The 11987-nt window shown below is 29.7% G+C and overlaps 2 protein-coding genes across 4 annotated transcripts in view; both read left to right on the forward strand.

The window, feature by feature from the left end:
* LOC107492811 (uncharacterized) overlaps nt 1-684 on the forward strand; it is a 975-nt gene extending 291 nt beyond the window's left edge. The window contains 1 exon segment of the mRNA XM_016113864.3: nt 1-684. This exon segment is cut by the window's left edge and continues 26 nt beyond it. Coding sequence (XP_015969350.2) covers nt 1-368 — 368 coding nt within the window. The 3' untranslated portion in view covers nt 369-684.
* A 7762-nt stretch (nt 685-8446) lies between these two features.
* On the forward strand, nt 8447-10421 carry LOC107492810 (protein EMSY-LIKE 3-like). 3 transcript variants are annotated; one of them, XM_016113861.3, is made up of 7 exons: nt 8447-8582; nt 8774-8958; nt 9032-9141; nt 9223-9331; nt 9459-9671; nt 9781-9849; nt 9995-10421. In XM_016113861.3, exons 1-7 carry the CDS (start codon nt 8555-8557, stop codon nt 10061-10063), a joined length of 783 nt encoding a protein of 260 aa, XP_015969347.1. In that variant the 5' UTR covers nt 8447-8554; the 3' UTR covers nt 10064-10421. The 3 variants fall into 3 exon arrangements, with proteins under 3 accessions (XP_015969347.1, XP_015969348.1, XP_015969349.1); XM_016113862.3 differs by having other exon boundaries at nt 9486-9671; XM_016113863.3 differs by having other exon boundaries at nt 9513-9671.
* Nucleotides 10422-11987: the final 1566 nt, after the last annotated feature.

Below are 11987 nucleotides of genomic sequence, written 5' to 3' on the forward strand. Positions count from 1 at the left end.
AAAAGCGCCGCAATAAGATTATAATGGGGTCTTTTAGGCTTCATTATAATTGGTGCTCTTCCAAATCGTCACATGTTTTGCCGGTTCCTCAACGGGTCTATGAAGGGTTATGCTGTGAAGAATCATCAACAACTCAGAGTAACAATGGTGGTGAGGATTGTCCCGATTTGCAACTTGCAGGGTATCTAAGGTGGCTTGAGGAGAAGAAGGTTCAAGAAGGTGAAGAGAAAGAGAAAGAGAAAGAGAAAGAGATGAATGAGATTGATGTGTTGGCTGAAATGTTCATTGCGAATTGCCATGAGAAGTTCAGGTTGGAGAAGCAAGAATCTGATAGAAGGTTTCAAGAGATGTTAGCTCGAAGCATGTGAATTGAAAAGAAAGAGAGATGAATAATAATGTTGTGTTTTTGGATCCATGTTTTGCTAATTAATTTTCTTGCTTTTGCTATATACTTCACTTCACTACTTATTCACCTTGTTAATTTCTTTATTTCCTCTATCTTCTCACATTGGAATTTGAGTTGTTAATGATTAATTGTTATGATTAGTGTGGGAAATAGGGTTAATTAATCATATGTATCTGATCTGCCTTTTTTGGTTGCAACTTTAATTTTCAAAAGATGGAAGGGAGGGAGATCGGAGAAGGGTACATCACTAATCAGAGATGGGAACTTGTGCAATATAATTCTCTTCTCTATCTCATGCCTTTAACTTTATAACTTGCAATTCTTTTCTTCCTTTTTTTTTAATTATAAATTTTCATAGCACTTTGCTAGTTTCTTGTTTCATATTAAGATATCTACTTCTTCGTCTTTGTGTGAATTTTGCGTAATTTTTGATAGCATGTCGTCAAATTATTATTTTTTAATTTAAATTAATAAAAAATATATAAATAATTATATCTCTAATAATATTTTTTACAATTTTTAATTTTTCATTAAAAAAAAAACTATGTGGATCTACTTAGCAATTCTTTGCTGTAGCAATGCAAGAGTTATGTTCATATATGACATATATAAAGGAAACTATTATTTCATATCATCTTTAGAAATCTTAGCTTATAAATTTGGTCATTCGTAGATATAATAATTTAAAAAATTAATTTTGTTAGAGAACTAATAATTTTTTATAAACAATAAAGAGAAATAAAAATACATTATTAACCGAAAAAAAATTCTATCAGAAAAAGTGTTTAATAAGTATTTAATTTTCAAATATGAACTAAGTTTTAGGATATATGGATTCTCAAGCAGAAATAAAAAAATAATAATAATGAAAAAAGAAAGCCTTATAGATTTATACGGCTCCTTGTCTTCCGGACGTATATATAACTAAATTGTGGGGAATACATTTTATCCATTGTCAAAACGAATTTTGGCATTGCATGCTTGTTTCTTAGTGCATGCTTGGTTGCTGCCAAAAAAAACATAAACATCATGTTTCTTGTACATATATATTATTATTATTATTATTGCCATAGTTGTATTAACTACATAATACATTGTATGAAATATTTTAAACCTAGCATTTTTCTTATTCTTTATGGTATTTATTTAGCTGCCCCTAGTTTCATCTCCTATTGTATAATTTATTGGGAGAGTATGATATTTTAACCCTTGAAGCTTCCTACTTCCAACTTTCCTACCGTATCTCATGCTGATTGCACATATCTTAGGCACATGTCAGTTTTAGGCCACATGATATGAATTTATGACCATGGTTTTTTTTTTGCTACCTTCATTTTCATAACAAGTTTTGTTTCTATATGCCACTTCTTCAATTAAGAGTGGACTCATTCTCACCTACTCCAACCTTATAGTCCCCACATATATTTTACCCTTATTCCTTTTTTTTTTATTATTTGGGGTAAGAAAAAGTTGAAAAAGGAAAGCGAGATAGTATTAGGAAAGGTACAAATTAAAATATGCTTTATGTACCACACTAGGCGGAATAGAAGAAGATACATACAGTTCTTCTTGGGGTTCATGGTCATGAATAGAATCTTATTATTAATCTTAATTAACACTGATTTAGATGATAATTATATTAAAATAATTATGATGGTCCCCTGTTAGGTATAGATAAGTGCATAGATCATGATGCACGCATCCAAACTCGCTACAGGACAGCTAGACATACATAGGTTAATTATTGAAACAAAAGATGATGATATATAGTTATAGTAGTGATAGATCCAACATATATAGTACCCTTTTCATCCAAAATCATGTTTTGCAAGTAAAGTAATAATATTAAATGAATAAGCTTATCGAGTTTAATTTGATGCTGTGATATAGTTATATAATTAATATAAAATATAATTATTTTTATTAATATATTATATATAATTAATATATGTATAAAATTATTTTATATTATTGATAAATCAAAATTAAATTGTAAATTTGTCAATTATTTTAAAGGCATCTTTGTGATGATAATTTAAATTAGGCTAAATTTTTATAATGGTTCTTGATATTTATGATTTTTATTATTTTAATTTTTTAAATTTAAAATTTATTATACTGACTTTAAAAATTTAATTTTAGGTATTATATTGATTTTTAAACTCTTTTTAGCGTTGAATCAACAAACAGAATACTAAGACTAGCCATGTTTTTTTTTATTTTAGCTTTTAAATAAGGCAAAAACAATTTTTTTTAGAGAATGAAAGAAAATATAATGATTTTTTTATCATATAAACTCTTCTTCTTCTTTTCGTTTTTATCTTGTTTAAATGTTAAAATAAATTAGTCATGTGTCCAACGTGATAAATTAGAATCAATTTAGTACTTAATTTGTTAATTGGGTACTGAAAAAAGTCTAAAAATTAATATAATGTCCAAAATTAAATTTCAAGAATTAATATAAATAATTTTAAATTAAAATAATAAAAACTGTAAATTTGAAAACACAGTTGAAAGATTTAGTCTCGGAACGTGTTGTGTCTTACTCGAATATATAGAATAATGGAAAAAATATAACGTTTAGGAAGAAAAGGAAGAAAAGTGAAACCTTATAACCTTAAAGGAAAGAGCACATGTCAATGACAATGGCACAAGTCATTGATGTCATATGCTGATGCATTTAAACCAATAAAGGTGACAATGTGACATCTTTAATCATATCATTCAGCTTAATTAGCTAAGGATGGAGGACGACATTTATTTTCATTCCTCTACATATATAGCAAAATTGAAAGTTCTACATAAAATCTTAATAAAGTTCTTACTATAATTCACATTAATTAGTAAAACTACTCTATATGATTGATGATACTACTTTAATTTGTTCATGGTGCATCACAAATTGCATATGCCAGCTGCATTCGTGTTGGGGTGAATAATGGTTAAATTTGTCTTTTACTTCTAATGAATTAATGGTGAACAAATTTTTTATCCTCTAGCTAGTGGATGGGTCCCTGAAAATCAGAAGCATGAATTTCCACTAACTAATTAACTTTTAGTATAGTTAATTAATTGCTAGAATAATTAATTATTAATCTTAATTTAAGATAGGGGTCTAGGACTTCCTGTCTAACTCATGTTGGATCTTGAGCTCCATGTAAGCAACAGATACGACAATAATAAATAATAATAATTAATACAATTAATTAATAAATCTATATTTTTGGAAAATAAACTAATAAGAAAACAAATATTTGTCTGCTGGTTGAGCCATGTTATGCTTCCGCTGTCTTAGGAAAACATCAAGTACAATAATTAAGTAATTAATTAGATATTGAATAATTTGCGTAATGAAATATGCTCGAGTAATATATCAATCTTGAATCTTATGCGTAACATGATGATTACACTAATGTTAATACAAACGTTGAAAAGGAATCTTTTATTGGAATTACTTTGATAAAAACGATTAAAACGTTTTTTTAAGATATTTTTTAAAAATTAAAATTTAATAAATATAATTGATTAAATTGTATTACTTTGTTAAAATTAGGTTAGATAAATTAATTTGACAAAAAATAGCGAATCAAATTTTAAATCGATCTTAAGTCATTTTTTATAAAAAAATATTAATTTATATTGGTTCAAAATTTAATTTATTAATTTTTTGACTAAATTGATTTGTCTAGTCTAATTTTAATAAAAATAACATAATTTAATTGATTATATATGTTAAATTTTAATTTTTAAAAAATATCTTTAAAAAAAAGTTTTTGATATCTTTATCTAAGTGGCTCCCATCTTTTATATATAGAAAGTTTAATTTTCATGCACTAATAATATAAAATATTTTATCGAGTCATATAATTACAATCATTCAATTAAATAATCATTCATGTAATTAATAATTATTTTTTTCTAATATAACGTTATTTGATTTAATGCACGTGTAAAACAATTTTACACCTAGAGTAGTTAGATCAAAATTAAATCCATACCTATATATATAGTTTCAATTTGATGATGATGTTATTATGATTTTGATGAGTTAGTTCAAGCATGGAGTTAGGGGAAGTGAAGACTAGTCAATGAGAATTGAGAATCCTTTTGCAATGACGTACAGGGTTCTTAGTACACAGTAAAAGAAGATGGAATTGATGCCTTCTTTCTTTTTATTCTTGTGTATGTGTTCCCCTTTATTCCAAAACTTGTTTGGCTTAGCTTGCTTTATTATTAGAGAGACATGGATATGGAAAAAGCTTTAATAGAGTGAAACCCGCTGCCTATGGTCTCTTTTAATTTAGTAGAAACTCCCTTTAAACATAAAATTAAAGTGAATATGCCTGCCTCCAACATCTTCCCATTTTATTCCAAAGATAGGATCGATCAAATCATCTAGAGAATAATAATGTTTCATAATCTATACAATTTCAACCTTAGTATAAGATCCAATTCAATGATAATAAGTGGACAAAATATTATATATAAAATATATGTTAATATTATTCTATACAAATAATTAATTTGTAACTGATTTTTTATATATATACATATATTTTAATTTTATAAATGTAGATCAATTAATGGATGGAGCTAAAGATTTATGGGTGTGGAATATTATGTTAATTCAAACAAGAAGTTGGACCTTAGGGCAGGGGATAGCCCAACTGATAGTCAACACATGAAGGATGTGTCAGGCCTAAAGATAAAATTGTTGTTTTGAAAATTCAAAAGGGAAGAGGGGTATGGGCTCTGAAATTTGAATAGCATTCAACAAATAGCTTTAGTCTTTTCAACCGTTATTTAATTTTACCTTAGGCTCAATAAATTTAAGACCATAGTTAACCAAAAAAAAAAAAAAATTAAGATCATTAATCTCATATCAAAATTAAATATGTCATGATTTTGATACCGGTTATGATTTTGAATTTTTGATAGAGGAAGTATAGCCAACATTTCTCAACCAATATTGTAGCTAAGATTTATCTTTTAAAAATATTAAAAAGAAATGTCTAAAATTAAAAATATTAGATAAATTATTTTAAAATAAATTAAATGATTTTAACTAATGTGGTTAAAAATATTGGTCGATTCTTCGTATTATAAAATTCATTGATAATATAATTTGTGTCAAATTTTTCAGCAATTTTTTTCTAATATAATTAAAAGATAATTAGCAAAAAATTTATCTTTCATTTTGTTTCTGAGTTATTTTTCATAATATTCATAATTGAAAAAATTTCTCAGTTGTAGTAGTTAAAATATAGAAAATTAATACCAAATGAATAAAAAAGAACGCTCACAAGAAGAAAAAAATTCACTTTCACTTTATGGGATTTGAAATTTTATTTAATATTTTAAGTAGAACAATACTACATGACGAATAAATAATATTATTTTAAGTTAGCAACCAATACTAATTTATACTCATATTTATAGAGATTTACACATAAAAAACATACCATTTACACTTATGTTTACTAAAATTTATACATATAAATTAATATAGTTTATACTCATATTTTTTAAAATTTATATATATAAATTAATATATTTATTTGTTAAAAATAATTTAATATTTATGTTAATTAAATAACGATAAAAAATACTAAAAATTATTGGCATTGAGTTTTTCTTATTCCATCTAAACATGATCATTTTTCAACTCAAACGCTAATATAGACATGCAGGCATTGTATATGTCTCTCATGTCACAGCCAAGTAGAGATTTCAATCTTCTTGGCTGTAAAGTGAAGCTTATACCTAATTATTAATTATTAATACCTAAAAGGTGCATGGCGAATTGGCAATGCTTAGAATTTAGATATAACGACAACGCACTAGCCACCATCCAAACGTGACTTCTTGTCACCCAATCACCCTTCCTTCATTAATTCAGTACCATGAATACTCTTCACTATCCATGCGTGTAATCTAAGAATTCCATTTCTTTATTTTATATATCTATGTTCTTCAAAAAATAAATAATTAAAAGAATTTTGTATTTCAAAATCATTCTGAGCTCTCTAACTTTATCAACGAACACTACTATTAGCAAAACCTTAATACAATGTATAATATGGAAAACTAAATAGTATACTATATAATTATGGCAAATAATTAAAAAAAAAGTACAATAGAATACATCAAATCACAAAGAGTTTCTTCTTCGATGATGAGATCGATGCTACTTGTTCTGAGTAGGATTTGGAACACTTGGTGGAGCTTTCCTCAAACTCTGTTGCACAAACACAACTTTCTTATGCTGTTTCTTGCTTCCAACTCTTCTTGTTGAAATAATAGAATCCATAGATTGAGATAGCAACTTCCTAGAGAGACCTATCTCCTTAGAAGATTTGTGATGATCATGGCTGTGGAAGAAAGAAGAGAACAAAAGAAAAACCAGAAACAAGGCCAACATAGCAGTCAAAACTACTCTGCATCTGATGATGATGATCATGATCTTCATAGTGAATAATAATAATTTCAATATACCAAGATGAAATAATATAAGGTACTGAAAAATTTTGAAGATTTTGATCATATATATATTGAACAATAATAAAGGCAATAACATGCTGCATGCCTTCTGCACGTGGTTCACCAACACTCACTTTGCGTTGTATTGGATCACATTCTAAAATAATTTAATAATAAATAAATAGCTGCTTAGTTCATTCGTTAATAAAGGTTGTTTGTTTTAGTGTTAATGCATGTCTATACCATTAATTAAAATATATTAAACCATGTAAATCCATGTTCCTAGCTAGCTAGCGTTGTAAATCAAATTCACACTTCGATTTCGTCATCATCAACATTCGCATACACTTTCACCTCTTTTTAATGTTTCCATGTTTTCAGTATAAGCATGTGAAAACCTCATAATTTGAGTTGGATAATTATAAAACTTAATTAATTTGAAGAGATCTGCTATTGCTCGGTAAACTTTTTTTTTTGGAACAGTATTTTCAGTCCAACTATGTTACTAGCTAGCTGGCTTGTCAGACTCATTAGGAAAATATTAATGAAGATTAACTAAGACTAGTTTTGTTTTCTTCCCTTAATTTTGTTATCCAGATTCTTCTTTGTTTTCCCGAAATTGTAATTAAGATATAGATGTATGTGGGGGATGAGTATAAACTACGAAATCGACAGCACTTTGGAAGATTTTTATGCTTTTAGTCCCACGTGAGGGAGCCCCTACTATCTACCATAGCCCATCTTCGGGATCAAATCAATGTATAATATAAAGTTGGTTTTTTTTTTGGGATATTGTGAGTAAACACTCTTGTATATGTCAATTTTTTATGTGCAAACTACAAACAGAAATTAAATGAATATATTATTTTGACTTCCTATTATACCCTTGGTTTTGATCTAGGAGATTCTAGTAGCTAGTAGTACCATGATCTCTCTTTTATATGCCATTATTCATAGTGTGATTAGGCAAATGACCTTCAAGGGTATGAAAATTTACGTAATGATAAAAGTGGAAAACATTCATTCATTAAAAGCGTTTTTTTTGTCAGGATCCAGGCCCAACATCCTGGCCCAGACCCAAAGACAGCAGAAACCATGCCCAATAAACAAATAGGCTTTTGAATATATGTAAATGGACCAAATAAGAGAAAAAGCCCAAGGGGAGGTTAAGGATCTTCAGCCCAAACCAAACCAAAAAAATTAAGATAAAAAATAAAACTAAATTTTATTCAATTTACTAGTAACTTTACGATAAAAATTTAGTTGCAGACTTGCAGTTAACTCATGAAAAGTTGATAATTAAAAATTGGTGAAAATTCAGGTAAAGTCGACTTCACGTGAAATTGATATTGAGAGTCATCAGATGATTTGACTAAATTTTCATCCAACGGGTCTCAATATCAATTTTACTCGACTTCACCTAAATTTTTACCTTAAAAACTATTAGATAAAAATTCATTTAATCAACTTCACCTAAAGTTAATTGCGCGCATCACCTTTTTATAAAGATTTTAAATTTTATAGCGAAGAAGAAGAAACGCATGTCGTACTTGCTAGAAAGAAATGACGTAAAAGAGAGTTTGTTGTTTCTTGTTCCACTCTGAAAACTCACTCACTCCGCATTTCTCTTGTGCATGCATTGTACGGAAACAAGTTCTTTCCTTCATCATGTATCATCATCAACATTCACACACTGGTATGATTATACATTCTATGTTCATCATTTTGCTTACTGAATCTAATAACAAGAATTCTTCAGATGGCAGCAGCAATTTCATATTTTTATGAGAAAGTGATTATTCTTTCAAACCCTAATGCTTTAAATTATAGAGAACACAATTGATTGTGCATGATCTAAGTTAAAGCCCTTGAATTTTTGAGTCACAGATGAGAATGTCCCTCCCTTGAATCAAAATAGCACCATAGCCAGCAATGGAAGATCTGCTCCAGTTGCCCCCCTTCCCCACCAGAAGTTGCAGGGAAACATGGACACGCTAATTCATCAAATTGAGAAGGAAGCATACTCTCATGTCTTGTTAGCCTTCAAATGTCAATCTGATGTTCTAACTTGGGTATGTGTTTTCTAATTTCTATATATGATCTTAGTGTTTCAAGAGTCATCTCCTATGGTTGTGCATTTATCAGGAGAAAGCTGATTTGATGGTTGAGCTTCGGAAGGAGTTAAGGGTTTCGGATGATGAACACACACAACTTCTCACACAGGTGAATACCAATTCAACTATCCACCAAATAAGGTATGCTAATTATTTCAATACTTTGCAAAATTGTAGCTAAAAACAATAGAGAAAGAAAATGATGATGGAAAATGCAATCAGAGAGTGGAGAAAAACTAGCTGTTACAAACCAGCTCAGCATGTTCATGATGATTCACTCCATTCAACAATTTCATCTTCTCCAAAGAAACACAACTCATCATCCCAACCGGTAATCACCTTCTCTTGTATGCATATGATGTGATTTGTTGATCTGAACTTTTAACTAAAATTTCAGTCCCTGAGATGCAAAGAAAAATTATTCAATGATGCCCCTTTCTGCATTACTCTTCCACCAGTTTCAGTACCCGAATCAATTGTTACAGGGTTCATATTCACTAAAAAATGTGCAGCATCGTGCTGCTGCTCCCTCTGCAGGAGGAAGGATCATCATAAATGGCAGCTCTTATAGTGTTGTTCCCCCGAAAAAACCTATTCGAGAAGAAGCGATAGCAGGAAAAGCTAGGAATGAAATCCATGAGGCTGGGATTGCAATTAACAAAGCTCCCATGGTATTTTGAATTTTCCATTAGCTTGATTGTGATGTACATTGTGATTTCATCATGGTCAGAGACTCAGAGTGGGTAATAGGCAAAAATTCTGTACTTGTATTCTTTGCAGGGAAAGAATGGTTTGTATTATGATTCTGGAGAAGCTAATGAGATGGAGGAATGGGTTAATCTCAACAAGGTATGCAACTTTGATCCTCCTTAGATATTTCTCATAAAAGGCTATAGTTAAGTCTGTTTTATCCAATCATTGGTGTAGGATCACAAAATCTTATTACTGTCAACTTTATATAATCTTTGCTATACATGTGTTGTATTGATTACAGATGCGAGCTGAGGACACAGAATGGGAAAATGAAGAAGGACGGCCAATTCTTCGCATTGTCAGAAGATAACAATGAAGATACTCTTATCTCATCACCACCACAAATGGTGGTGCAGATTTGAGGAATACGCAGAATACATACATACATACCTACCCTGATATGCATTACAGAGATCAACATAATTCTCAGTAGGTGCGGTTTTCTTAAAATTAGGCACAATATGCAATGAACATGTAAATGCAAATGAATGGTTCCATGACAACAAGTTTTCTCTGCAATTCCTTGGCATGGTATGTACTATGTAGACAATGTAGTGGTTGTATTCAATAGTGGATTCATGCGCAAACGTAAATCATTCATTGGCCCTAAATTTACACTAGGCTCTAAACATGTTAGGGTGTGCATTCATGATGTTCTTTCCCATCAATAATTAATAGATGATAAATTCCTCAAGCATAATATATAATCATGTTTACATGAAGGTAATTTGATGTGCGGATAAGGTATTTCAAGCTAATGTAATTTGATATTAGTAAAAAATAATAAATGTTATACTAAAAAAAAGTTATGGATTCAACTCTTAAAATTAATAAAAACAAATAAAGATTACATAAGAAATTGAAGACATGTTGAAAAGAAAAAGTTTGTATACCAACTATTGTTCATATCCCTATTATATGTCATATAGAAATATAGATAAAGTTTGTCCTTTTTTTATTAATATTTTAAGTAAAAATCAAGTATTTAAAATTAAAGCTGATATTTATTGTTTTTTTTAATATATTCATTTTAGAGTTCACATGTTACAAATAAGAAATAAAAAATAAAAAATAAAATTTTGAAGCTAACAAACTTATTTTAACTAACATGTAATTTATATTTCTTCATCATTTTGTACTTATTTTTTAAACATCTAAATATGAGTTAAACTTTAAAGTAGTTATAAATTTTTATTTTGTAATTTATTTTAGTCCTATTAATATTTTGAAAAAGTATAGGGTATCAATATACTATGTGTCAATTTATTGTCAACAATAATTAATATCAAAGACACTTCTACTAGAAGAAACACGTATAAGGAGTTATATTTAAGAGACACATCCACAAAGACACTTTCACTAAATACAACCATAAGCAAGAATTGACAGGAGTTGGTAAAATCCTTGTTGGTTACGTAGCGAGATTGTAATATTTTTTTTTTGTCATATTACAAATAATGAAACCATATTTTAACACGTGTTATTTTTTTTTTTGATGATCAAAGGGAGGAAGGACCGCAACAGCAAGAAAAAAAATTAAAAAAAATAAAAGAAAAAAAATAGATCAAGACCCTCTTAAACGGAGGGCCCCGTAACAATCACAAAAGAGTGCATAACTAATCTCTGATGGTGCTCTATCGAACTGGTGTAAACCAAGCGGTGCTGCCCTTTTTTGGCTAGAAGGTCTGCTACTGAGTTAGCTTCACGAAGGGAGTGTAACCAAATAATGCGCTGCAAGCGAGCTGCCATGATACGAATGTCCTCGATGAGAGGGGCACAGGGATGAGTGATGTGTGAGCATCTTATCTATCTTTTCCTAGTGAATTTGCATCTAAATTGTTGAGTTTAATTTAGAATTAATTATATTTTAGCCACTATAGATGCTATTTTGAGTTTTGTGCAATTTTATTCATTTTAGGTAGCATTCGGATGGATTTGATGAAGTTTCTGCAGAGAAAAAGAAGAAACCAAAGAGATGACCAGCGAAGACCGACGCGGACGCATGGCTCACTCGACCGCGCGGAATGGAGAAATCGCAATGACGCGATCGCGTGCCTGACGCGAACGCGTGGACTGGAATATGCACAAATGACGCGAACGCGTGGACGACGCGGACGCGTCACATGCGCGATCTGCAAAAATACAAATGACGCTGGAGGCGAATTCTGGGCTGTTTTGACCCACTTTCCAGCCCAGAAAACACAGATTAGAAGCTGCAGAATGGACAAAGCAAG

The sequence above is a fragment of the Arachis duranensis genome, chromosome 6 (genome assembly GCF_000817695.3).
Source record: "Arachis duranensis cultivar V14167 chromosome 6, aradu.V14167.gnm2.J7QH, whole genome shotgun sequence".
NCBI lineage: Eukaryota > Viridiplantae > Streptophyta > Magnoliopsida > Fabales > Fabaceae > Arachis > Arachis duranensis.

What these genes read in the sequence shown, in the direction of transcription:
- LOC107492810 (XM_016113861.3), top strand. Translation starts at nt 8,555, where the DNA reads ATGTATCATCATCAACATTCACACACTG. An exon ending in TCATCAACATTCACACACTG is followed by an intron (nt 8,583 to 8,773) that starts GTATGATTATAC and finishes TTTGAGTCACAG; the next exon opens with ATGAGAATGTCCCTCCCTTG. An exon ending in TCAACTATCCACCAAATAAG is followed by an intron (nt 9,142 to 9,222) that starts GTATGCTAATTA and finishes AAATGCAATCAG; the next exon opens with AGAGTGGAGAAAAACTAGCT.